The sequence below is a fragment of the Aethalodelphis obliquidens genome, unplaced genomic scaffold (genome assembly GCF_003676395.1).
Source record: "Aethalodelphis obliquidens isolate GAN/ISIS:26980383/991018 unplaced genomic scaffold, ASM367639v1 scaffold43, whole genome shotgun sequence".
NCBI classification, from domain to species: domain Eukaryota; kingdom Metazoa; phylum Chordata; class Mammalia; order Artiodactyla; family Delphinidae; genus Aethalodelphis; species Aethalodelphis obliquidens.
Genome location: NW_020837987.1, coordinates 8,494,179 through 8,521,469, shown reverse-complemented (window position 1 = coordinate 8,521,469; position 27,291 = coordinate 8,494,179). Strand labels below are relative to the sequence as shown.

Below are 27,291 nucleotides of genomic sequence, written 5' to 3'. Positions count from 1 at the left end.
TGGAAGTAAGTGGGGTCTGCAAATGACCCCACTTACAAACCAGAACACACACACACACACACACACACACACACACACACACACACACGACTTTTGACCAAACAGCTTTTTATTGAAAGACCGTAACACAAAAGAAAGCTGGGGAAGGTGGGGACTGTCCCTGTCGACTCTACTCTGATTCCCATGAATATCAGGGAGGGAGACAGGAACCCAGAAAGGAAAATAAAAGAAATCCTGATCAACCCGGCTAGCCCTGCTCCAGGGCCCAGATCCTGTGTCAGAGCCAAGGGCCAGGAAAGGAAGGAGGGACACTCTCCATCTACCAGATTCATCTGCCAAAGTCCACCCTGCCTGCCTCAGGCCTCCAGGAGCTTCCCCAGGAAGCGGAGGTTGAGGATCTTGAGCTGTTCATCAAGGTCCATGCGGACTATGCCATCCTCGCCATCAATGCTCAGCAGGACACCTGTGGCTTCCCGATCCTCACCCAGGATCACCTTCACCTGGGGGGGGGCGGGGACAACACGACACATGGGGTCACGGTCCTTGGCAGCAGCCCAATGCCCCCACATCCCTTTGTCCTCCCTTACCTTGTTGTTCTTGGTCGGGGTGATGGGCTCCAGGTGCTCACTGGAGATGCTGACAACCTTCTCGCTGTCCTTCAGGTATACGGAGCACATGCCTCCCTGGGGGTGGGGACAGCCTGGTCAGCCTGGCCTGCTCCCAACACAGGACTGATACCGCCCCCCCCCCCAAGGGACATAGGATCAGGGCTTATTCTAAGAAGTCACTTTCCCAAAGTGACACAGGGGCAGGAAAGGTGAAGGCTGGGCCTGGTTCCAAGGCCTGGGGTCTGTGGTGTATGGGGGCAGGGTGATCAGATCAGCAAGGGAAGCTCCAGCATGAAGCTAACTTAGGCCAAAAGGGAGACTGTTTCTCAGGCTCTTGACTCATCGTGTCCCAAACTGGCCTCAGTTTCTTCCCCACACTTGCTTCTCATCCTGGGTCTCCGTCTCAAGGATGGCCCAATGGTCCCCGGCACCAGCCAGAGCTCTAGACCTCGTCTTAGTCAGCAACTTCACCAACAACCTCCAGCTCTGAGGCCTGTCCATTCAGCCTCCTGAGGGTCTCTCCCACCTCCCTCTTTCCTCTCCTCCCCACAGCTCTGTAGTACAGCCTGACCTCCCTCTGGGCTCCCAGCCCCGATCCAACTATGACAGAGCAACATAGTGAATTGATTCCAAACCACGGATCTGATCCCACCACTCCCCTGCTTAGATTCCTCCACCACCTACCAGTGCCCTCAGGACACAATCCAAGTTCCCCAGGCTGGCATGTGACCAGCTCCAGCCACTCCTCTGGCCTCATCACTCACCTTCCCCCTTGAATCTTTATGTTCCAGCCACAATGAAGAGACTTCAACCCCCCAATTTGTGCCAGGCTTTCCCTCACCTCCAGGCCTTTGCACGTGCACTCTATCTAGAACACACTCAACCCCTTCCCCAGCCATTTCTCTCGGCTTACTCATGTTCATTCTTCAGGTCTCAGCGCAGATGTCACCTTCTGCCGGAAGCCATCCCTGATCCCTTCCAAAGTTGGATAAGGTGCCTCCCTGGGTTCACATAGCTCCCCTTGCCCTCTGGGCTTCCTATATCCCAGCTCTGGCCACTTGGGCTGTCACTGTCTGGAGACGTGTCTGTCTCCCCCACTGGAATGTGAAATCTGTGAGGGTAGGGCCTGGAGCTGTCTTCCTCTCTGGTGTTTAATTAATTCAATTAATATTTACTGAGGGGCCAACAAGGTGTCAGTCCCTCATCTAGGAACTGGGGCTACTTGGGAAGAAAATATAGGCTTGGTAATCAAAGAACCACACCAGGATAAACTTTAAGCTTTTAAACAGGTAGATAACATGAAAAAGAATTACATGGACCCATAAGAGACAGATCTGAGACAGCCCAAGTGCTTTCTTGAAGGATGAGTAGGAGTTAACTAGACAAAGAATGGCAGGAAGAGAGTTCTAGACAGAGGAAAGTAATAAGCAAAGGCCCTGAGGCTGCTGAGAATTCAGTGACTGAGAAGAATGGAGAGAGGCCAGCAGAGCTGGAGCTGGGAACGCCCGGGGGGCGTGGGTGCCTGGCGCTAAGCCGAAGCCTGGCACAGAGGAGCACTTAGTCCATGTTACTGAACTGATCTTAGAAGAGTATGTCAAAAAGTAACCACACTCCTGGGTGCCAGTCACTGTCCCAGGCCGCTGGGGACCCAGCCATGAGCACAAAAGGCAGAAGTCCCTGGCCTGTAGAGCTTACATGCCAAACCTTTCCACATCTGTTTTTCCAGCTATAAATGAGTACTGGAAAATGGGGATAGACAGTTAAAAAGAAAACAGAAAACAGTAACCAGAGAGACTGGGGACCCCAAAGGAAGGGATGCCCGCCCACCCACCAGCCTGGGCGCTTACCGTGACACTGCGGATGACGCCTGTCTGCCCCACCACTTGTGTATCCAGGTAGGTGTCCCGCACCTTCACCTGGATGTCAGTGGTCACCCAGTCGCTGGAGTTCTGCTCAATGCCTGAGCCCGGTGTGTGTGGGTTGTAGCCACCAGGGGAGGGAGCTCCAGGTGTCATCGGACTATAGCCAACAGGGCTTGGGCTGGGGCTGGCCTGTAGGGAAAAAGGGATGGGGTCATTGGGAACAGGTTATTTGGCCTGGTTGTCCCTATAGGCCCAAGGCCCATCCTAGCCCACCACCCTCAAGGGCGTGCCAAGTGAGCAGTACCTGATAGGCCATGGGCGAGGGGGTGGGGTGGTAGCTGGCTGGGGAGTGGGTGTTCTGGTAGCCTGCTGGGCTTGGCGCCACCTGGTGGTAGCTCTGGGGGCTGGGGCTGGGCTGGTAGGAGCCTTGCGGGGAGGGGGCTGCATAGGGGGAGAACTGGTCTGTGTTGTACCTGCAGAGACAAGGAGAGGTGGGGGGCATTAGCTGGGGGCATTAGAAGGGGAGAGAAGGAGGTGGTGGCAGTGGGGAGGGTTTGGACAGCGGTTGATAAGGCCTAGCCCCAGTGGACTCACATGGCTGGCGTCCCTGGCGTCTGCGGGTTGTACTGTGGGTTGACCTGCGGGGACGAGGGGTCTGGGTAGCCAGGTGTTTGGGGATTGGGGGTGCCCCCATAGGCCTGTGGGGATGGTGTAGGCTCATCATCGAACGCGTACTCATATTCTTCCTCAGCCCTGTTGGGGAGAGACGTCTGTTGAGAATGACTGTGGTGATCGCAATGATATAGCAAATGCTTCCAGAACAGCGCTGAACACCAGGCAAAACCAAGGCAACTTCATCCTCACAAACAGCCCCACCCAGAGGCCTCCATTTCACAGGTGAGGAGACTTGGGAAATAGAGATAAGGTTGCCCAAAGTCACATGACCAAGATCACACAATTTGTCTCCAAGCCCAGGTCTTGACCACAGCATGCTACTACGATGGGAGCTGGAAAGATTACTTTGCCCCCAGCCCCAGCCTTGCCTACCCCTTCACATAACCAGCCTGGGGCTGAGCAGAGAACACAGGGTGGACCACACAGACCGGTCCATCACACAGAAACACAGCAGAACCATTCACGCACATGGGCACACACACCCAGTGGCTCAGGGAACCCCGCCCCAGCCCCCAAGCTCCTGGCCCTCACCGTGACGGTGTGTTAGGATTGTTGGGGTCCCAGGCCCCACTCTGGGCAGGAGTGCGGCTGCCATCATGCAGGGGCGTCTGAGAGCCATAATGCGGGGTCCGACTACCTGGAACGGGAGAGATGTGTGTCCATCAGTTCTGTCCTGGCTCCAGATCCCCCCACATTGCCCCTCATCCCTGTCCCGTGGGAGTGCTCACCATCCTGGAGAGGCGTCTGAGAGCCGTACATGGGCGTGCGGGAGCCAGAGCCATACATGGGCGTCTGGGAGCCATACATGGGTGTCCGCCCATAGGTCGAGGTCATGCCGCCCGGGCGCCGTGAGCCCCTGTAGACACAGAGAACAAGTGGGGTGAGTAGGGCTCTTGCACCACCCAACAACCTCCCTCCCAGCCCTGCCCTGGCCCGTACACTGTGGTGAGGCGCTGACGGTCCACTGAGATGGTCTGGCAGGTGGAGTGCAGCTCCACACGGGCTGTGGACTCCGTGGCATCTTTTACCACGCCAATGTAGCCTGGTGGGGAGGCAGGAGGTCAGGCTGGGTGGGCTCTCCTTCACCGTGCCCCTCCCCAGGCCTCCACACAGTCTTGCAGGTCACCTTTGTAAGGCCCCTGGGAGATGCGCACAGTCTGGCCGATGAGCTCGTTGTCTCTCCGCCCCCGGCCCCTGCTCATGCCGCCGCTGCCACCACCCGGGCTGCCAAAGCCACCACGCTGACCTGGGGAAGAAGACTGTCACCAGTCCCTGGGGCCATCCTCTCATGTGCTGTGCCCACAGTCAGGGTACCCTCCAGCCCCCTCTTCACCTGACTCCCTCCACTCTTGGGTTAGGAGGCTCCTCTGGGGGCCCACCACCAGAGCCCTGGGCTTTCCCATCACAGCCCTAGCCACCCTGAGCTGCACTGTGGTAGGGGGTCGGGTCTTCCCTGGGCTGTGAGCCCCATCATGGTCGGGCCAGCCCAGAGCAGACACTCAGTGAGTGTGGGCTGAACAGCCTCTCTCTTCCACCCCCCAGACATATCCCCACCCCAAATTCCCCTCACCTCCAGCACTGGGGTGCATGGGGCTGCTGATCCGGGGGCTCATAGGGGCAAAGCCACCTACTGTGAAGTTGGTCACATCTCGCGGCTGGGGAAAGGGCAAGAAGTGAACAGGAAGGCAGGGCCTGGATGACAGGCTCCCAGCCCCTGCACCACACTGCCTGCTGCCATTTGGGAACAGTTCCTGATTGAACCTGCCCAGCAGCCTTGCCTCCCTCCTTCTGGTCACAATGCCTCAATTTCCCTTTGGGAAAACAGTCACCCCTATGCCATTGTGGGCCTGTCAATCAAGAGGCCCAGGCCTCCCTTGGGCAAGGAGATTAAAACGTGGTAGTCAGGAATTTAAACCCCCAGTGACACAGAAACTGCAAGCCATGGGAATTCAGCATTCCACCTGCAGGGCCTGAGAAAACCACCTCCTGGTCCCAGCTCCCCAGATCCCAGGTTTGATTTCCTTTCTGATACCTGGTTCTGTACAACTTCCCTACAAATCCCACCTCAGGAACTCTGCTTTCCCCTGAGACATTCAGGTGGCTCTCTGACCCTTCCTTCAGGTCTCTGCTCAAATGCCACCTGCAGCAGCGCCCATCATTCTCTGTCTCCTTATCCCGTTTTATTTTTCTTCATAGTGCTTGCCATCAGTCCCAATTGTATTATGCATGTATTTATTTATCTGTTCATCTCCAGAGCAGCAGCACTAGAAAGGCAGAGATTTTTCTGTCTTGTTCACTGCCGTACCCCGTGTCAAGCGCCTAACAGGTGCACAATAAAACTGAATGAACAAATTATTTGGTAAATAGCTCAGTATCCCAATAACCCTTTTTTCCGTACTTTGCCAAGGATCTGACACTGACACTTGCCCTCCTAATCCTCCACAAGCCCATTCTTGGCACTCCTGGGGCCAGGGTAGGTCAGAGAGCCGAGTCAGGTGGCCAACAGACAGGGTGCCACCATGCCTGTCTCACCTTCGAGCCCCCTGCCAGCACCAGATGGCGGGTCTTGCAGACAAACATGCCCCCGTTCTCTACCAGTTTCTTGCAATGCAGGAAGGCGAAGCTGCGGAAGAGATGGCGAATCTCGCCCTCCCGGCCCTGGATGGGGAAGGACGGTCACTCTCGTGGCCATGCCCCACCCCAACTCTTTCAGATGTGACAGACGGGCAGGAGCTTATACTCACTGAATGGGGGCCATCAATGACCTTGACAATGTCTTTCACATGGATGTTGTTCTGTTCTGAGTCCAGGGCCACGGCAAAGCGGTTGTCCTTCTTCCGGGTCACAGCCTGGTGCCTGACAGTCACCACCTTCCCATACATGTTCAGCACCTACGGAGGGAGGGGAGGGGATACTGAGGGGATGAGAGTAGAAAGGGGTGAGGTGGAGCAGGGCTTCCCTACAGTGGGATGATTATTCCTGTAGGAGACTGTCCCAAGCTCTGCAGGATGTCTAGACTCCCTGACTCTGGGGCAGGTAATGTCAGAGAACCACCCCCCAGGCACTGGGTCAACCGAAAATGTCCCCAGTCATATTCCAAAACACCCTCTGGGAGGAGCCTCCATTCCAACTGAGCATCAGGGACCTGAGAGATGAGCAGAGGAATAGATGTTAACATAACAGCTAATGTCTACCCATCACTCTGTGCCAGACCCATGCTAAATTCTTCACACAAGATTTCACTGAGGCCTCAAAATTTCCCTCTGAGATGGATGCTGTCACAATTCCCATTTTATAGAGGGGAAATCTCAGGCCCAGAGAGGGCAAGTTACTAGCCCAGGGTCATACAGCACAGAGCAACAGAGCTGAGATGTGAATCCAGAGCCCAGGGTCCTAAGCATTTACACTCTGTGGCTCCCACATGCACGGTGAAGGGGAGGAAGGCACCAGCAGTACCCAGCCCTTGAGAAAGCACCGAATGCCTGGGTACGTATCTGATGTCACGGATTCAGTCACAACTGACGAAGTATATGCTGCTGCTATCTTCTTTTTACAGGGTGTGATACTGAGGCACCGAGAGGGTAAATGACACGCACTTGCCTGATATCACACAGCTGGCCATGGGTGACAGAGCCACGTCTGCAACCCTGAGCAGTCTGGGATCTTAGCCACCATGTGCGGCCACCTCCCAGGATGAGGAGCTGGAGGGAGAGGAAGCCCCTAGAGTAAGCCTGCCTCTGCGTGCAGCACACACACCTGGAAGGTCTCCCGCTCCAGTCGCACGATGACACCCACGGTCTGGGGGTCCAGCTGCACCAGCTCCCCCCATTCATGCTGGCCCCCGACATCCACACCTGATGCCGTCTCCGAGCAGAGCTGCAGGTCCCGGGGGAGCACCTTCAGCTGTGGGAGACGGGAAAGGGTGAAGCAGGGTCCACGTGGCTCATCGGCCTCGGTCTCCTCCTGGCACATTCACCCCACTCCCAGCCCTCCACTAGCTACCTCGTGCATGGTGAGGTCCGAGAAGAGGATGACGAAGTTCTCCTCCACCCGCACAATGAGGCCTGTGTCGCCCTCGAACCGGCCGGCAATCACCTTCACGTGGTCCCCCATCTTGAAGTACTTCCGAAGTTCCTGGGCCGGGAACTCCAGCATGTCCTAGGGGTCGGGTGTGAGGACAAGCAAGTGAGGGGAAGTCACCACAACCCATCTGTCTCCCCCTCTTCAGATTCCACTCGTGGTCTCAGAAGGACCCTGGCCAAAACCCACTCCAGGCTCACCCCCAACCACAGACTACCCCAGGCCACCTGGACCAACCTCAGCCTGCCCCGGAGACTCAGGATATCAGCCTGCACAACCCTTTACCCCGCACAGAGACAGCCTGTCCCCAAGACATATGACACCAGACTAGACACCTCCTCAGACCCACCTGGAGACAGCCTCACCCCAGACACACCATGCTGGGCCTAGACAAGCCTCAGACACAACCACCCCTAAGCAAACTAAAACCAGTGCCCTCAAGATTACTCCATGGTTTCGTCATGCCCTCAACCCACCACGTACACACGAGCAGCATGGTACCCACCTTGAGGTCCTCGTGCTTGGGCATTATGGTGATCTTGTTGCCATCCACGCTGAGGATCTTGCCCTGCAGGTTGATGAGCTCACCCTCACACACCTCCACGTTGTCCCCAGGTTGGAAGTTGTGTTCCCGCTCCTTCCCTGTGGGGGCAGGCACAGGGCTAACCTGAGGGCTGCTCACCATGGGCCGCCCCCTCCTTGGCCTGGGTTACTGACCAGGACCAAATACCTGTGCTTTCAGTCACCACCTCGAGGTCGATGCCCTCTGGCTGGTCCTCAAATTTCTCCAGCTCAGAGAGTGTGGGCTTCACACCCTCCGTGATCTGAGCCCCAAGAGACAAGAGGAAGAGAAGGAAGTGGATGAAAGTCAGTGTCACAGCCCGGCTGAGCGGACTGGAGAGATGGTGAGATTAATCCCCTGGGGATACTCCTAACTTGAGGATCCAAGACAAGCCCAGATAACCCACTGTTCTGGGGCCTGGACTGCAGGAGGGAGAAAGCTTGGCCTCCCCGCTTCCCACCGCCATTAGCACGACCCCCTCTGGGACCCTCACCACAGCAGACATGGCAAAGCTCTTGAACAGAAAGCCCTTCCGGCTGTAACGGTTCCCCTCGAAGATGAGGAAGTCACCATCAGAGGCAACATCACCCCCCAGGGACCTGGGAGTTTGTGGGGGAGAGAACATTGGAAGTGGAGGTTAAGAGGAGAATCTTGCTGTACCTCAGTCTCCTCTGCTGGCAAAGGGGGAAAAGGGCACAGGATGCCTGAGCCATCCCCCCCCCAAAACACACACCCCTTGGCGAGAGTGACCTCTCACAAAGCCCGAAGGCCCCGCCTCAACAGAAGGGCGCACAGCACCCACCTTCTTGCACCCTGCTGCCCCCCGTCCCTGCTTTATTTTCCACTACAGCAAGTTTGACCCATCTTCCTAACTAGAATGGCAGCTCCAGAAGGGGAGGACTTAGCATCTTTTATTCACTATTTCCCCTATAACAGGGCCTGGCACACAGCAGGCACTCAGTGAGTACTAGCTAGACAAAGTATCAGACACTGCTAACAGTTAACACTCACGGACACATATGACCTCACCGACTCCTCCCCAAAGCCCATGACATCAGTAATATGAGCCTTGTTTCCAGGGAAATGAGAGAAGGAGGCTCAGGGAGGGCACACCACATGGCCAACATGGCCGAGCCCTTGAGTCTGAGAGTCAAGATTCAAATGCAGGGCGGTGGGACTCCCAAGCCTGTGCTTAACTCTAATGGCCCTGCATGTGGGACAGGGGGACCTTAGTTCCTGCCCATGCTTCTAGAGTGGGGAGGGAAAGCCTGCCCCGCTCTCAAAAACGGAGCGCTAGGGAGCAGGCTGAGCTCCTCCTGCCAACTGCTCAATCATCTTCTCATTCCCACGCTACATTTGGCAAGAGGCGAGACTGCTCAGCTGCGCATGTCTGGGCACTGCGTCAGACCGGCTACTGGGGGGCAGGGAAGGGTCACTCTAGTTTGTGCTCAGCAGGGGATGTCCAGATGAGTGGAGACCACTGGTGTAAATGAGTCCAATTCAGGCATGTGAAGTATTAATCTGGCCTGGCCTGGAGGTATTAGCCCAGGCTGGCAAATCAAAAGGCTCATTCTACAGTCCAGCCTTTAAGAGAATGAAAAACTGGCTGCTCATGATGTGTTTCCGGAACAGGACCAGAGGAAAAGTGTCACTGGCTCTTGTTTCTCCAACTCCTCCTCTTCTGCCCTCCCGCTGGAGCCCCCGGCAGCCCTGGAACACTGGAAACCCTGGACTGCTCCAATGCTCTATCCAGCGGGGAGGGGGAGGGAGACACCCTGAGTGGAAGGGGCTCTGTACCCACAACTGAGGTGTCCAGGCATCAGGAGATGAGGGTAAGAGACTTTATAAAGCCTGATGTGTCGATAAATCTCATTGCAATATGTGATACCATTAATCACACTTACTAGGTGTCAAGTGTTGTTCTGGGTACACACACATATTAAATCATTTGAGTCTCAATACAATCCTAGGAAGTGGGGGTTACTATTATAATCTTTGCAGCAGAGGAAACCAAGGCACAAGGATGTTAAATAACATGGCTAAGGCTATACTGCCAAGTTAACCACTCACAAACCACGGATGGCTCCCGGAGCCCAGCCCTGTGGGGGAACCTGCAAAGGCATATCCTACACCACAGCTCTGGGCACCCGGCCTGGCCCAGCCCAAGGACACCCACCTGATCTTTTCTGCATCAAATAGCCTCTGTGGAGGCCGCTTAAACTTCTTCCTTTTGGCAAACCAGTCTTTCTGTGTAGGAAAAGGGGCATGAGTAGGAAGGGTGAGGGACGAGGGCTTGGCCACCAGCAGGGGTATCAAGCACCCCCTCTCCCCACTGGCAGCACATCCCCACGATACCAAGCTCATTCGGGCCTTGATGCGGTCGTAGTCGATGCGTGGGATCATCTTTAGGGAGATGGTGTTTTGGCTCGGCTCCACGTAATCCACCTGAGAAGGCCAGACAGGTGGTCAGCAGGGGCCCAGCCCTCCCCTCCTGACCCCGGACACAGAAAGGGAAAGGAGATGCCAGGAAGGGCAAGGGACAGAGGGTGATGGGGAAGAAATGAAACTGCTGACAAGTCCCCCAAATTCACTCTCTAGCCTGTCTTCCCTCCATTCTGAAACTGAGTATCCACTACCATCCTGACATCTCCACCTGGATGTCTAGAAGGTCCCGCACACCCAGCGTAACTGCAACTAACCTCCTGATTGCCCCAAACCCACTCCTCTCCCCATCTTGTCCCTCTCCATCCTTCCTTCTTCTCAGGCACACAACGTGGGAGGCATTCTTTACTCTTTTTCTCTTACACCCATATCCAACCTGGTAGCAAAACTGTCAGCTCTGCCTTCAAAAATTCTGACCTCTCCCCCCTCCTCTACTACTGCAGCCTCAGTCCTGTCCTACCATCACCTGCCACCTAGGCTGTGGCAGCAGTCTCCTCACTGGTCTCCCTGCTCCCGTGGCCCATCCAGTCTATTGCAGGGTTTCTCATCTGGGTAAGCCTTTGTCGTGGCGGCCGTCCCGCGCCTTGACGGATGTTAGCAGCACCCCTGGCTTCTAGCCCCTAGATATCAGACTCCACTCCCTCCCCAGGTAAAACAACCAGAAATGTCTCCATTCATTGTGCAAGGTCCCCCTGGGGGTACCCCTGCTTGAGAACCAGTGGTCTAGTCCCAATGCAGTCAGCAGCATAATCCTATCAAAATCCAAGCCACACTGTATCCCTTAGAGCCCTCCCATCTGACTCCAGTAAAAGCCAAAGCGCTAGGATGAGTCACAGGCCCCGCTGCCTTCCTGAACTCATCTCCTGCCACTCTCACCCTCATGCACTCTGCTTCGGCCAGTGACGGTCCTAGCTCATGGGCTGCCTTCTGCCACATCCCTTCCCCGAGAACTCCGCGTGGCTCACTCCCTCACCACCTTCAGATCTTTACTCAACACGCATAGAACATGCACAGAAGATGGTTATCCCTTTCCTGTGTGCTCACAACAAAGTCCAGACTCTGCTTCACCTGATCCTTGTGGGGTTCTGCTCTCTGCACTAGTCAGGGGGCTGGAAAGGACAAAGAGAAAGGAGGGGAGGACAGAACAGAGAGCCCTGGCCTCCTCGGCCACCCCAGCCCAACCCAGCCCCAGACACCTGAGCGATGTCGTCCTTATAGATGCCCCGCTTGAGGCGGACCCAGGATTTTGGTTTCAGGTTGGCCACCTCCTTCACCACTTTGAGCACATCTGTCATCTCCTTGATGGGCACCATCTGCTGGTTCCAGTAGCCAAGCCGCAGGTTGCCCACGCCCTCGATGGCCTGCTTCACATGGGTCTGCTTGTAGGCCTCCACGTAGATGTAGCCCTTCACATGCTCGGGTGCCACTACCGACTTAATCTGCAGGGGCTGGAGGGCCGAGCCAGTGAAAAGAGACAGTGAGACACGACTGCTGGTACCAGTAATGACCGCCACCTCAGCAGTCTCTCTTCTAGGAATTTATCCCACAGAAACACGTTTGTGCAATGACCCCCACACAGGGACATTCACTGCAGAGCCATTTAGCATAGAAAACAAACAAGACTGGAAATTTTTAAATGCCCCCAAAGAAAGACTTGTTAAGTTATGGAATAACCAGAATAACCATATAGACATAACTCGTTTTACTGCTCTTTGGCTTTATAGCACTTTGTAGCTATTGTGTTTTTTACAACTGAAGATTTGTGACAGCCCTGCAGGGAGCAAGTCTATCGGTGCCATTTTCCCAACAGCAATTACTTTTTAGTTAAGGTCTGTACATTGTTTTTTTTTAGACATAACGCTATGACACACTTAATAGAATACAGTATAGTGTAAACATAAGTGTTGCATGCAGTGGGGAACAAAAAAATTCATGTGACTTGCTTTACTATGATATTCACTTTATTGTGAGGGTCTGGAACCAGTATCTCCGAGGTCTGCCTGTACCATGAAATACAATGTAGTACTTAAAAAAAACAATGAGATGGATCTATATGTAGTGACACAGAAAGACATCCAACATATGTTCTGTGGAAAAAGCAACTAGAACCAAAGAGAGCTGGAGTGACTATACTAACAGCAGAGCAGACTTAAAGACAAAAATTGTTACCAGAGACAGAGGACATTTAATAATGATAAAAAGTTCAATCCATCAAGAAGATATAAGAATTATAAATATATATGAACCTAACAACAGAGCCTCAAAATACAGGAAGCAAAACCCAACAGTAATGGAGAGAGAAATTGGTAATTCACCAATAATAACTGGCGACTACAATACCCCACCTTCGACAATGGACAGAACAATTAGACAAAAGATCAACAAGAAAACAGAACACTTGAGCAACTCTACAAACCAACAAGACCTATCAGACATCTATAGCTAGAACAGTCTGTCAAACAGCAGTGGAATTGTCAGGGGCACACTGAACACTCTCCAGGATAAACCATATGTTAGGCCACAACACAAGTCTCAAATGTAAAAGGATTGAAATCATATGAAGTATAATATATTCTTCAACCACACAGAATGAAGTCAGAAATCAAAGGAAATTTACAAGGTTCACAAATATGCGGAACACACTTCTAAGTAACCAGTGGGTCAAAGAAGAAATAGTAAGGGAAATTTTAAAATATTTTGAGATGATGAAAACAAAAACACAACATACTAAATTTATGGGATGCAGAAAAAGCCGTGCTTAGAGATAAATTTACAGCTGTAAACACCAACTGAAAAAAAATTTTTTTTCAAATCAATAACCTAAACTTCCACCTTAAGAAACTAGAAGAGAAAGAGGAAATTAATCCCAAAGCAAGCAGAAGGAAGAAATAATAAAGATCAGAGTGGAAATAAGTAAAATAGAGGTTAGAAAAACAATAGAGAAGACCATCAAAACCAAAAGTTGGTTCTTTGAAAAGATCAACAAATTTGACAAACCTTTAGCCAGACTGACCAAGAAAAAAAAGAAAAAACTCCAATTACCAAAATCAGGAATGAAAGAAAGGACATTACTACCAACCAAACTTACAGAATTTTAAGGCATACTATGAATAACTGCATGACAATAAATTAGATAACCTAAAGGAAATGAATGTTTTGTAGAAAGACATAAATTACTACAACTGACTCAAAAAGAAATAGAAAATGTGAATAGACCTATAAGAGGTAAAAATATTGAATTAATAAGCAAAAAACATACACACACACACACACACACTCTCTCTCACAGACACACACACATACCCAAAGCCCAGGATTAGACGGCTTCACTGGTGAAATCTACCAAACATCTAAAAAATTAATACCACTCCTTCACAAATTCTTCCAAAAAATAGAAGAGGGGGGAACATTCCCAATTAATCCTATGAATCCATTATTACCCTGATACCAAAACCAGACAGAGACATCATAAGAAAACTACAGACCAACATCCCTTATAAATATAGATGCAAAAATCTGTAATGAAATAGTAGAAGACCAAATCCAGCAACATGTTTTCATACAGTACGTGAATTATATTTCAATTTTTTAAAAAGCACCTAGTTTGTTTCCGTATTCGCTGTGGTAGTGAAAAATGGAAACCACCTTATGTTTACTGTCATGGAAAGATGACTATGGTATTGACAAAAGGCTCTCTGCAGAATGATACGTATATAATACCATTTTATTTTTTTTTAATACCTATTTTTCAATATGCAGAGAAGACAGTCTGGAAAGACACACAAACCAACAGTAATTACTTCTGAAAAATGGGACTTGGGTATGGAGAGATTTTGGCTTTCATGATATACATGTACCACTTCAGTCCCATCTCAAATGGGGTCACTAGAATCTCGCCCAGGGCATAGGGTAGAAGTATGAGCACATTCAAAATCATGATTTGCAAATCCTGCAACTGTCCACTTGGTCCCACTGACACACACCCACTGTTTTGGCAGGTAAAAGCTATGCACTCAGCCTAACACAAATCATATTCAGTGAGAAAGTTACCAACCAGCACGTCCTGGTTCCAAAACTAACAATTACGCCTATGATAACAATTACACTTACTGAACACAAGCTGCAGAACAAGTCCCGGCTAAGGATTGGACATATTCAAATATACTTAATCCTAACGATGCTGAGGGGCAAGCAAGGGGCGCAACAAGGGGAAGCGGCTTGATAGAGGTCACACAGTGAGGAAGCAGCAGGGGCAGGATTCAAAACCAAGGAGTCTAAAGAAAAATCTGTGCCCTTAATGCAGCATCTGCTGCCTTGCACGCAGCCGGCATTACTTCATGTTTTGTGTGTTGTGTGTGAATGAGCCCTTAAGGGGCAGGGACCAGCTCTGGCATGGTCACAGCTGTATCCTCAGCATCTCCCAATGCCGGGACCAGCCCAGAGGAGGGGCTCAGTGGATTTTGATAACTGAGTGAAAGAGAGAAGGAAGGAATTCTCCTCCCCAAAGGCCTGTTCTGTGATGCACTTAGCCACACTGCCCTATGGTGGGACTCGCAACCAAACAGTAAGAGGGTGACAGCTGCCCACCAGGGTTGGTGAACAGGCAGAACTCGTTCTCAGGCAGAAAAGGCTCAGGGAGCTAGATGGTTGACTTCCAGAGGGGTGCAGAGGCTGGGGAATCCTGCCAGAAATGCAGAGAGAATAAAGACAGTACCTCTATAAGGCATGAAGAACACTTTGATCCAGAAAGTGGTCATTTTCTAGCTGAAGCAGCTCACCTACCAGGCAGTGCTGCTCAGTGCAAGGGGTATCTGGTACCCCTGAACCTGTACTGTCCCTCACTCTGGGCTTTACCTGTCTCTCACCCACAAGTTGCTTGCCTACCCAACTTACCGTGTCTGTAAACTGGTATGCAATGAACTTGCGCATCAAGGAAATGGCTGTGGCCCGTTCCTCCCCAATCTGGAAGAAGAAAGGCAGACTTAAGAGAAATGACAAGATGGAGAACAGGACATAGAAAAGGGGGCAGGAGACAGCAGCAAGAAAGACAGAGTCAGGGGAGGGCAAGATAAGGGTAGGGGATTAAGAGGTACAAACTATTATGTATAAAATAAAATAAAGCTTTAAGAATATATTGTACAACACAGGGGACATAGCCAAAATTTTCTAATAACTATAAATGGAGTATCTTCAAAATATTGTGAATCACTATGTTGTGCACCTGAAATTTACATAATATTGTAAGCCAATTATACCTCAATGAAAAAAAGAAAGAAAGAATCATCAAGCAAAAAAGATAAAGTAAGACAGTGGGAATTCCCTGGCGGTCCAGTGGTTGGACTTGGCACTCTCACTGCCAGGGGCCTGGGTTCGATCCCTGGTTGAGGAACTAAGATCCTGCAAGCCACGTGGCGTGGCCAAAAAAAAGATAAAGTAGGAGAGAGGGAGGAGCAAGAGAGATGGAGAGATTACAGAGCAAGAGTAATGGACAGCAAGAAAAACAGGGAGGAGACACTGAGTGAGGGAGGGAGAGGGGAGGGGAGGAGGAGGGTGGGGGGAGAGAGACGGATGTAGAGGCAGACAGAAGGAAGAGAGTGACAGATCAAGAAGACCCAGGAAAGACAGAAGGAGAGTTCCCCCCAATGAGGCTGCCTCTCCCATTCCCCTGCCTCCCCCAAGCCATGAGGCCAGAGCACATACCTTACATTTGACAGTCCACAGATTGGGATCCCTGACAGGAGAGGAAAAGGAAGCCTTTTAGTGAAACTGTCTCCTGATCATGAAACATACAAATCACCACACCCATCCTTCTTCCTCTCCCTCCACACCCTCTCCCTTCTCCATCCTTCCATCCATAAGCAGACAGGAGAACAGTGCCAATCTGCCCTTCCCCTCTTTTCCCACCATCCACCACTCTGTGTGACACTGTGACCTGATTTATTTCAGGGAGTGAGCCGTGTGGGCACATCACCCCAGTAAAAATTCCCACCTCGGCCCTCCTGTCCCACCCCCTTACTTGACTCCCGGGAGCAGCTGCTGCTGGGTGATGTCATCCGAGAGCTCATCGGATCCTCCATACACCCTGGAGAGAGAAAGGCCGTCAGGAAGGAAGGGGTCTGTCAGACCCCTGACCCTTCTCGGAAAGGAACCACCTGCTCCCAGCCTCCCATCAGCCCAGCCCACACCCTTACGTCTCTCCCACAGATGACTTTGCGTATTTCTTCATGTAATACTCGCCCAGTTCTTCTTCTCGCTGGTCCCTGGGGTGTGAGGGGGAAAGTAAACAAGAATTGAAGGTTGAGGAGAGGAGGGTGGGCTGACCTGCCCCCAAACCTCCCTTTCCCCTCACTGCTTACCTCCAGAGGTTTTGTAGGCGGCGAGCCCCGGAACGGTCTTCATCCAAGACAACATTGTCGATATTGGAGGCTGCAAAAAAAATGGGCAGATGGGGTGAGTAAGGGGAGATGAAGAGCAAGCAGGGGCCTGGAGAAAGCGGTGCGGGTTAAGGGGGTCAGAGGTGGGTCCTGGGGCAACAGATGCCTCACTGAGGAAACCCCTAACCCTCACCTTCCTATTCTGGCCTACTCAACATCCTGCTTCTCAGTGTCCTCCTTGGGGATGGGGCCCAGCAGTTGGGGACATCCAGCTGTTCCCCATCTCATCGCCACTGCCTAAGCACATCCTGAACTCCATCCCAGCCCCCCAACCCCTTCACCCTGCTACCGGCAATGCTCACACTCACACGCACACATAAACACATACACGCTTTCCCAGGCCAACAACTGCTGGAGACCTGGCCCCAGACCCCCTGCCTCTGGACCCTACGTGAGTCAGAGCCCCCGGGGCCGGGGAGGGGTCAGGGGTGAGGGAGGGTGCCACAGGCAGGAAGGAGGAGATGTCAGGATATGGGAGGAGGGTCGGGGAAGCACACTTTTCAGGTTCTTACCTTCAATCTCTTCTACTTGGAGGAAGAGGAGGTGGTGGTGGTGGTGGTGGTGGTAGTGGTGGTGGTGGTGGTGGGCGAGGGCAGACAAAGTATGAGCCAAATTATAGCAGCGAAATCAACCAATGGGTTGGGGGAAGGGGAAGGGAGGGACACAAGAAGGTTGAAAATCAAAAGTAAAGGCCAGGCACCAGGTGGTGGGGGGAGAAGCCGAAATGTATGAGGCGCACAGAACGGAAAATAACAGGGAAGGGGTGGCACTGGCCCAGGAAGTGGGGGGTATCTTGGGATAGAGCCTGTCCCACCCCCACAGCCCCCAGAAGGGATTCACTGGGGCCCTAGGAGCCCAGAGTCCTCTCCCCACAGCCCCCATCCCCCCAACTCATGGGCCTAAAAGGAAAAGGGTGCAGAGCTGGCCTCTCTGGCAACGACAGAAAGAAGCAAGGTGAGGAGGGTGTGGGTTGGGGTGGCTCCGGGCATGGGGGTGGGGGTGGGCCCTCAAGGCCCTCTCGGCCACACCCCCAGTGGTCTCCCAGAGGTGGGGCCCACACACACCTTTCTCCAGGATGTCCTCTGCTCCATCCTCCCACTGGTCCTCATCCTCATACTCATCGTCCACATCTGAAACGGAAACGCCAGGTGATCAGGGGGGCATCCAGGGAAAAGACGACCTCATGACAACAGCTCCCAGGAAACATCTCCTCTGGGCAACAGGCACTACAAATCCCCACCTCACAGGTCAGGACACTGAGGCTTGGACAGGTGAGGCTCTCACCCAGAGCCTCAGAACTGCCTCAAGCAGTAGGGTCAGGTCTAATGTGCAGATCCGCCTGACTCTAGAAGTCATCCCTCCCCCTACCATCCACAGATCCATTTTAAAAATATGATAAAAATAAGCAAGCAGAAAAGTTCCCTCCCAACTATCAAGGGAAAGGAAAATTGGTATATAGTTTTATTTGTTTGTTTTTTTAAAGATAGGATTTGTGGTTTGTTGGTTTTATTATTATTCGCTTACATTTGTAACAGCCAACCCTTATTGAGAGCGTACTGTGTGCCCTGCCCTCCTCTGAGTACTTCCCAAATTCCTCATTGAATCATCCTGGCAACCCTAAGGGAAGTACCACCATTGTTCTCATTTTACAGTAAGGGCTCTGAAACCCAGAGAGGTCACCTAACTTGCCTAAAGACTCTCAGCTGATACCTGAGAGGCAGTCTGGCTCCAGGGTCCATGCGCTTAACCTCTCCACTACATAACATATACTCTTGTATGTATTGAATATTACACTAAAAACTGAAACAACACACAACAAAAAAATCCAAAGTGTACAGAGGATGTAAGTGTACAGTGAGTCTCCCTCCCATTTCTAACCCCTTTCAATCCCCTTTCTCAGATGCAACTGTGTGACCAGCTTCTAGTCTAGAGGTAATCTGACCTTATACAAGAAATGCATATAAATCCCCCACCACTATTTTCCCTTCACACAATTTTTTTTCCTATAAACTTATTTATTATTTATTTATTTATAGCTGCATTGGGTCTTTGTTGCTGCACGCGGGCTTTCTCTAGCTGTGGTGAGCAGGGGCTACTCTTCACTGTGGTTGCGTGCTTCTTACTGCGGTGGCTTCTCTTGTTGCGGAGCATGGGCTCTAGGCACGCAGGCTTCAGGAGTTGTGGCATGCGGGCTCAGTAGTTGTGGCTCACAGGCTCAGTTGTTGTGGCTCGCGGGCTCTAGAACGCAGGCTCAGTAGTTGTGGCGCATGGGCTTAGTTGCTCCACGGCATATGGGATCTTCCCGGACCGGGACTCAAACCCGTGTCCCCTGCATTGGCAGGTGGATTCTTAACCACTGTGCCACCAAGGAAGTCCCCTTCCACACACCTTTTTAAGACACTGTTCTGTCCCACCCTCTTTTTTAAAGCAGTACTAGTAGCTTGGAGTTCTTCCATAGCAGCACACGCCTCATTATCTGTCCTATAGTTCATTATGCCAGGCTCTTATCATCGATGGGCATTTAGATCACCAAACATTTGCAACTGCAAACAGGACCGCAGCAAGTGTCTTTGTTCTTGTATCCTTATGTACCTGTGGGGTGATCTCCTAAAAGGGAATTGCTGGATCTAGGGTCCTGATGTGGTAGATGTTAATGGGCATCGCCACAGGCAGTGCTGAATGTCACTCCCACCACCACCAAGTAGGTGTCCCTAGTGGCCCACATCTTTGTCACATGGCACGTTATCCGTTCTCTTGATCTGAGCCCATCTGCTGTCTAAGACTTTCTCTCTAAGCAAGGACTCCCTCCCTTTCAGCCTTTCAGAAAAGGGCCGAAGCTCTCTGAGAACCAGGAACACCTAGAGCATCTCCTGCCCCTCTGTTCCCTGGTTTCCTCTCAGGTAAGAAGGTCCCAAGAAAATGAAGGGTGGTGTTTCAAGTCGCTTCTCTTTACCTGCGTGTGGGAAACAAGCATTCTCATGTATGGATGGTGGGAGTATCAAGTAGCAACATTTTCAGGAGCTGATATTTGGCCAAAGATATCAAAAAGCTTTAAAAACATATGCATCGGGCTTCCCTAGTGGCGCAGTGGTTGAGAGTCCGCCTGCCGACGCAGGGGACACGGGTTCGTGCCCCGGTCCGGGAAGATCCCACATGCTGCAGAGCGGCTGGGCCCGTGAGCCATGGCCGCTGAGCCTGCGCGTCCGGAGCCTGTGTTCCACGACGGGAGAGGCCACAACAGTGAGAGACCCGCGTACCGCAAAAAAAAAAAAAAAAAATGCATCCCATTTGTCCAGCAATTTGACTTATAGGGATTTACCATGTAAAAAATCTGCCACGTCTGTGTTAGTTGAAAAAACTACATCTTCATTTTCACTAATCTCTAAGTGAAATTTAGTATTTACATCAATTATGCGCAATGGCAACAAACCACAGTAGTGTTAGCCATGAAATCTGATAATTTTCATAGCACAGTACAGCTATAAATATCTTAAAATATTACTCACAATCAGTGTTACTTCAAAATTAGATTCTTAACAGATCCTCCACTAAATCTTGTTATTTCAATGTGCTAAAAAAGAAGCACATACATCACAATGTTCTCTTAATATTTAGATACTGTATTTCAATATAATTGTTTTCTTTGGAATCCTGTGTATTTTTTTAAATGCATTTCAGAACATGATTCTGAGAAGGGTCAGGGAATCACACTTCACACTCCAAAAGGGGTCACAGTACAAAAAAGATTAAGAATGCCTGATCTAGGTAATAACTTGCATATGTGAGTCTAAATGTTATATGAAGATGCTCAAGGCAATGCTGCTTATACTACTGAAAACTACAAACAACATCAATGTCCCACAAAAGATTGGTTCAATAAAGCACATCACAGAATGGAACAATGTGCAGCCACTGGAAAAAAACAGATATTTCAACAGTGATGATGATGATGATGAGAGCAGCTAAAACTTACAGAGTACTTGCCAAATGTTCAGAAAACTTTCCTTACAAGAATTAACTCATTTAACCTAAACTATCTATGTTATATCTACCTCCACAAGCATTGAACAGAAAAGCAGTTACAGAACAGCAGAGACATTGTGGGTCTATGTAACATAAATAATAACCCTGTTTTCTGAGGGCCTACTGCAGGCTGGGCATTATACTTTGGGCTGCCATCAGCTTGACGTGCTTTACATGCATAGTCCCCCAAATCCCCAAAATATCCCTGCTGAAGTCGGCAGAACTGCCTGTCCCCCTGTACAAGGGGGAAAAGAGGCTCAGACAGACAGGCAGCAACTTGCCCAGGGCCACGTGGAGAAAAGAGCAGAGCGAGGCCAGAAGGGACCTGCATCTGTCAGCCTCCACTACCCTGTCCAGCTGCCTACTTCTAGGTCATCTGAGCTTTTCACGATTAGTAGTTTTTTAAAGGAGGATAATGGCATTGTAACTGGGTTTTAAAAGGATCTATCTTATAGGAATACATATGAAATATTTTGGGGTTAAATTGTGTATTTGGGATTGGCTTCAACATCATCCAGTGGTGGGTGGGAGTGAGCAGGAATAAGCAAAACAGGGCAGCACTGAGCTGTTCACTACTGATGCTACGTGATGGCACACGGGGGCTCCGTAAACTACCCTACGATTGTGTGTTTGACATTTACCAAAAGAAAATGTTTAAAAAGTACATTGGAGAAATAGAACTGAAGGTGGAAGTCCAGCCTCTGCTCAGCACTCGCCAGCCCTGTCACATACCAGCCTCATCCAGAATGAAGCCGCCGTGGCGGGGTTTCTTGGGGGGCCGGTCATCATCTTCCTCCTCCTCTTCCTCATCATATTCCTCCTCCTCTTCCTCCTCCTCTTCTTCCTCAGGCTCTTCCTCCTTCTCACTACCTGCTGCACTCCGCCGCTCCTCCTCTACCTGCAGGGTCAGGTAGGGTTGGGGCACCAGTGTACTGAAACCCCCAAATCCAGACACCATGCTCTCCACCCCTAAATCTGACCTCAGCTCTGCCTGGACGATCACAGCCCCCTCTGCTCTGCATACATGTCCTTCCACCCTGGCCAGGCCTCCCTGGTAGCCATCCTATCTCAGTGACAGCACCGCCATCCACCCAACCAATATCTGGGAGCTGACCCCACCCCCCAAACTAGATCTCCTTGCTAGCCTCCACCGAGCCTTTAAATGTTATCACTCCACTAGGTTTGGTCCTTGGCTCTTGTCTCTCTCCATGCTACAACTCCCCTGGGCCATCTCATCCACTCCCTTGGCTGTGGTGGACATCTCTGTGATGACTCCCACGTCTGTTTCCAGTCCACACTGCTGCCAAGGCCACTGACCGCCTCTCACAGCTGTTCTATGGACATTCTTTGGTCCTTACCTATAAGACCTCTCACACCACCGACCACTCTTCATGCAGGGAAACGCTCTTCCCTTGGTGTCTGCCACATCACACTCTCCTGGCTTTTCTCCAACCTCTCCGCCTGCTCCTCTGCAGGCTCCCTTTACTGTGCTCACCTCTCAAATACTGGCTTCAATCGGTGATTGACCAGGGTTCAACCAAGGGCCCACTTTCCTTCTCCCTCCATGCACCCTCTTCCTGGCCATTTTACCTTCCACGATCTCACTTACTGTCTCTGTAGATGACATCCCATCAGTCTCCAGTCCCCTACTTTTTTCCAGAACTAGAGACCCTCCTGTGCCAGCAGCCTCCTGGATACCTTCCTCAGATGTCCTCTGAGCCCTTCACAACCACCACACCCCAAACTGGCCTCTGTGTCTTCCCCTAGACCTGTGCTTGCCTCCTCTAGCTCCCATCAGGCACCAAATTCTTGACCTTTCTGCTTTTTGAGCATCGTCTCTTCAATCCGTCCCTTATTCCCCATCTGCACAGCCCCTAGCCTAGGCTAGAACATTGCCCTCTAAATCTGAATCCTTGCCCCAGCTTCCTTTCTTGTCTCTTGGCCTCCAATCCCTCTTTTTCATACAAACCACAAAAGGAAATGACCCACACAAAACAGTGTTCCCCAAACTTCAACCTTTCGCTCATTAACTTCATGACTTTTTGCCATGTCCACATCGGTACAACCCATTTATCTAATATTTTCTTTAAATTCACTAAAATTTTTACTTCTGAGGCAAACTTTTTTGTTTTGAAATGTTTCAGAAGTTAAAACTTTTTAAAGGTTAGCTAGTTATAGACAGAAAGTAACCATAAAGATAAAAGTAATGTTACTAAGTCCCAACATGATATTGTTGCCTGCTGCAGGCTAAGTCTAAGGCCTGTTCTCCCTGCCAAACACAGAGACTAGCAAATTTCAGAAAGGTGTTCAAGACACAGTAGCACTAAAGTGAAACTTTCTCCATGACCCAATTAAAAGATAGGGTGTACAACTAAAAAGAAAATAACTTTCTCACTAAATGAGTCAATGTGGCTTCAGGTCTTATTCTTATTCCACCTAAAAGCACTTCTCATTACTCCCCACCTGGAAAACATCCTACAGTCTTGGGAAACTATGACCTAAAACACGAATCTGGGGGACTCCCTTGGTGGTCCAGTGGTTAAGACTCCACACTTCTGCAGGGGGAATGGGTTCAATCCCTGGTCAGGGAACTAAGATCCCACACGCGCACCATGCGGCCAAAAAACAAAAGCAAACCAAACCAAACCAAAACAAAAAAACACGAATCTGATCATTTGGTGCCCTGCTTGAAACACAGCCACGGCTCCCTACTGCCCTCAGGCAAAGAACCAGCTCCCTAGCAGCCTGGTCTGGGAGTGCACACTGTGCCCTCTGCCTCTCCCTCTCATCCGCCTCGCTGGGCTCCCCCTCCTAAATGCTAGGTTTGAGCCACACTGAACCACTTGCAGCATGCTCTCATAGCACTGTCCATCATCCATGCCAGTCCTCAGCATAAAAAGCCTTTCTCTTCTGCCTCTTGTTCATACTTCAATCAAAATACCCTCTCCTTTTTATTATTTCTCATAACTTACATACAATTAAATATATTCTTTTGTATATTATCTAATAATATTTAAAAAATCAAAATCCATTGTATACCAAAGATAACCCCTAGACATTAATTATAGAGTCCACTTGGAAACAACATACATAGTTACTCATAAATCTTCTGTAGTTCAAAGCTTTTAACTATGAAATTCTTCCCCCTTCATATGAGGACTTTATGTTCCATAATGAAGGTAAATTGTTCCTACTTTGGGACAATTTGCCTTCTTTATTTAAGTGATACTAGTTAGTCCTTCGGCTGCCTAGAAATTTTAAAAACAACTGATAACTACATCTACTGCCTGCAAGAGAATAAAGGAAAAGGAGCATATGAGGCAATCTCATACATTATTGATAAACACATACAAAGACAATATTGGTACAAAGCTATTTCTCCATATAGCAACTCTGAATTTTATTAATAAATACATATATATATCAAAGATTAATAAAAGAATAAAATTATCCAAAAAAAAAAAATACCCTCTCTTCCAGGAAGTGACGCCTGCCCTCTCCCCACCAGGGAAAGTCCGGCACATTCTCTGGGCTCACAACTCTCTGGGCTTCCTCCATCACAGCCCTGACCACCGAGAGCTAGCTCCCTAAGTGAAAGGCCCATGCTAGCTCAGGCATTGCTGGGTCCCTAACACACCACCCAGCCTGGGGCTGGGAACAGAAAATGACTTTAAAAAAATAAGGCTGACCCTTGAATAACATGGAAGTCAAGGGCTTCAACCCTCTGTGTAGTCAAAAATCCACACATAACTTATGGCCAGCCCTCCGAATACAAGGTTCCTCCGTATCCACGGTTCTGCATCTCAGGATTCAACCAATCTTGGATCATGCAGTACAATTTACTATTGAACAAAAATCCACATATAAGTGGACCCGAGCAGTTCAAATCCATCATGTTCAAGGGTCAATTCTATTTGCTTAATACAGAATCCTAACTAGCCCACAACGTCCCTTACTTTAACAACTCACACTACAAGAGGACCACAGCCTGACTTCTAGGAACCTTGTCATCATCCCCCTGGCTCAGTCCCAGCAGTCTTCTTTCCAAACCTGGCTCCGCATCTTCTGAGGAGATAGCTCTCACTACTATCTCTATGTTACCTCAGGGCTTGAACGTGCTCTTACACAGTCCGTCCTCAGCATCCCCTGGAGTAACCATCTGCTTATAAAACTACCTCCACCTCAAGACAGAGAGCTCATGAGGGTCTCATTACCATCAGGCTTTAACCACAAGCAAAGTGTCTTGAAGCCATGAGTCAGAGACCAAGGACTCAATGAGACAGCTTCAAGTAAAGGCCCTTTGTGTCATCTTCCCTCTTGTCCCATTCCCACCATGGCAAGCTGAGGACTCCCCAAAGGACGCAACAAGGATTGACAATCAAATGCCTGCAGAGGGCAGACAGGAAACGTAAATAAGTAGGGCAGCTCAAGGGAAACCTATGGCACTCTTCACCTACCTGATGTTTTCCAGAACACAGATTTATGAAATCTTTCCTTTTCTTAAATCTGCATGATGACAAATGGCAATTAATATATCCCGGGAACTGGAGAAAATTCCTAACTTTAAAGAAGGGATGCCACTTCTTGAGAAAAGGGCTGGGGTGTCACTCAGATTGCTCGCTCCTCCCATTGTCCCAGAAAAGCAAGAGAGCTTGATTTTTACATGAAATTTCTACAAGTGTTGGCAACTAACTTAAGCAATAAGTTAACGTTTCTATAATCATACTGCCATCTCTTTGTCTGTAATTGTTGCCTACTAACTGTAAACTCTGTGAAGGCAGAAATTTGCCTTGCTCCACTCTCTCCAACGCCTAGGAAGTGTCTGGAACATAGCAATAGATGCTCAAACATTTACCTGTTCAACAAACGAGTAAATGAGAAATAAATAAAACAGGCTAATAGCTAATAAAATAATATCTGAAATCAGCTATGTCCCAGGAAATGTTTATTTGGTTCCTAAAACAGTGACATTCAACAGACCCCTTTGGGTTGAAGCTAAAGTGATCCTTTCAAAATATTAGATCACATGCTTCCTTTGCTCAAAACCTTCTCATGGCTTCATCTCACTCAGTTAAGGACAAATTCCTCACCACAGCCTTTAAGATTCGACAAGATCTGGCTCCTGTTACTTCTATGTTGCACTCACTCTGATCCAGCCAAACTGAACTTCTTGTTACTTTCTGAACATCACAGACATGCTCCCAACTTTGCACTTGCAGTTCCCCATTACTGGAACACCCTTCTTCCATATGACATGACTCACTCACTCACCTCACAAATCTTTTTCCAAATGTCACCCTCCCAGACTCACCAGGATCACCCTACCCAAAGTGCAACCAGCACTCCCTATTCCCCTTCTCTACTCTACTTTTCTCCAGAGTGCCTTCTAGCTCACTAAATGATTTACTTCTCAGTTACGTTTGTTTACCCTCACCAGAGCAAAGAAAGATTCTAAAAATCTGTTTTGTTTACTGGCGTAGCCCAAGGGTAAAGAAGTGTGTCTAGCATGTAGTAGACGCTAGAAGTATATTTCTGGAATGACTGAGCACACCTAAATATAAAAACTAATAGTGAGTTCTTACTATATGCCAAGTCCTTCAAACACATCACTTGTTAAATCACTGGACCTGGAACATCCCGGGTCTCCAGCACCTGAGCCTCTGCTTGACTTGGGCTTGCCTACTTCCCTATCTCTCCCGACAACCTGGAAGCTCCCAGAGGCCAGAGATCCTTCTGATCCCCGCTAAGCTTCCACATGGGCCGTTCTGCCCTGGTCCTGTCCCCAAGCGCAACGCCTCCCCCAGCGTCCCAGCCACAGACCTCGGCCTCCTCGCCGTCACTGCTGCGCTCGCTGTCCTCCTCCTCGGAGAAGTTGCTGTCTTCGCTGTCCGACATCTTCTGCTCGCAGGAAAAGACGGCGGCCTCAGCGCTTCCCCCAGTTCCGAGCCCCACTCCGAGCCTCAGTTTCCCCTCGGGTTCCCGGGGAGAAGAAAAAGCGCACTTCCGGCAGCCTTGATCCGGCAACCGTGATCCCAAAATGGGACCACCCCCCGACACACGCCACCCGCTATACCTCCCGAGTCCCCTAATCTGGTCTCTACACCTCCTTGTCCTCCGGCGACTCCCGGGCCTGCCACCACGGCCTCCAACCCAACCGCTCACCGTTCAGGTGCCACCTCCGCCTTCGGCACCAGCTGCTGTTCACACGACGCCTGGCTGAGACTGACGTGACTCTCGCGAGAACCTACCACTTGGCCCCGCCTAACGCGAGATTTCTGGGGCTCATCCCCGGTGACGCACTTCCAGGACGCCATCTTGAGAGTGGCAGAGATGTCTTAAAGTAGAGCGTGGAGCAGACATCTTGGGATGGTCAAATCGGAGTGTTATAACACCCTGGGATCGGCCTTTTCTAGCCAGAAATAAGTGCTTGCTTGAATTTAGTCCAGATCACTAACGTGGTGTGCCAAGCCGTGAGGAAGCATGAGATTAGCAAATAATAACAAATTTGCAAATAAATCAGACTTTATCTCACAGCCTCTGAAACATTCCTAGGAGGTAGATACCCCTAGTTTGTATACAAGGTAACCAAAGCTTAAAAATAAACT

At 50.2% G+C, this 27,291-nt stretch overlaps 1 protein-coding gene across 3 annotated transcripts; it reads right to left on the bottom strand.

The window, feature by feature from the left end:
- Window positions 1-91: 91 nt before the first annotated feature.
- Window positions 92-26,947, bottom strand: SUPT5H (SPT5 homolog, DSIF elongation factor subunit). Of its 3 annotated transcripts, XM_027079526.1 has the most exons (30): window positions 26,849-26,947; window positions 26,507-26,584; window positions 21,419-21,584; window positions 17,728-17,793; window positions 17,176-17,187; window positions 16,586-16,655; window positions 16,421-16,489; window positions 16,246-16,311; window positions 15,930-15,960; window positions 15,123-15,191; window positions 11,426-11,677; window positions 10,143-10,232; window positions 9,964-10,034; window positions 8,281-8,386; window positions 7,956-8,049; window positions 7,731-7,867; window positions 7,148-7,303; window positions 6,902-7,048; window positions 5,890-6,036; window positions 5,678-5,803; window positions 4,716-4,800; window positions 4,272-4,391; window positions 4,085-4,187; window positions 3,874-4,001; window positions 3,677-3,782; window positions 3,065-3,223; window positions 2,775-2,943; window positions 2,456-2,659; window positions 588-683; window positions 92-500 (listed from the first exon to the last, which is right to left on the bottom strand). In XM_027079526.1, exons 2-30 carry the CDS (start codon window positions 26,579-26,581, stop codon window positions 357-359), a joined length of 3,264 nt encoding a protein of 1,087 aa, XP_026935327.1. In that variant the 5' UTR covers window positions 26,582-26,584; window positions 26,849-26,947; the 3' UTR covers window positions 92-356. The 3 variants fall into 3 exon arrangements, with proteins under 3 accessions (XP_026935327.1, XP_026935329.1, XP_026935328.1); XM_027079528.1 differs by lacking the exons at window positions 26,507-26,584; window positions 26,849-26,947 and adding an exon at window positions 22,296-26,494; XM_027079527.1 differs by lacking the exons at window positions 17,176-17,187; window positions 26,849-26,947 and having other exon boundaries at window positions 26,507-26,814.
- Window positions 26,948-27,291: the final 344 nt, after the last annotated feature.

What these genes read in the sequence shown, in the direction of transcription:
- SUPT5H (XM_027079526.1), bottom strand. Translation starts at nt 26,581, where the DNA reads ATGTCGGACAGCGAAGACAGCAACTTCTCCGAGGAGGAGGACAGCGAG. An exon ending in ATAAGGACGACATCGCTCAG is followed by an intron (nt 10,233 to 11,425) that starts GTGTCTGGGGCT and finishes TGGCCTTCTCAG; the next exon opens with GTGGATTACGTGGAGCCGAG. An exon ending in CATGCACCCCAGTGCTGGAG is followed by an intron (nt 4,392 to 4,715) that starts GTGAGGGGAATT and finishes CTTCTTCCCCAG; the next exon opens with GTCAGCGTGGTGGCTTTGGC.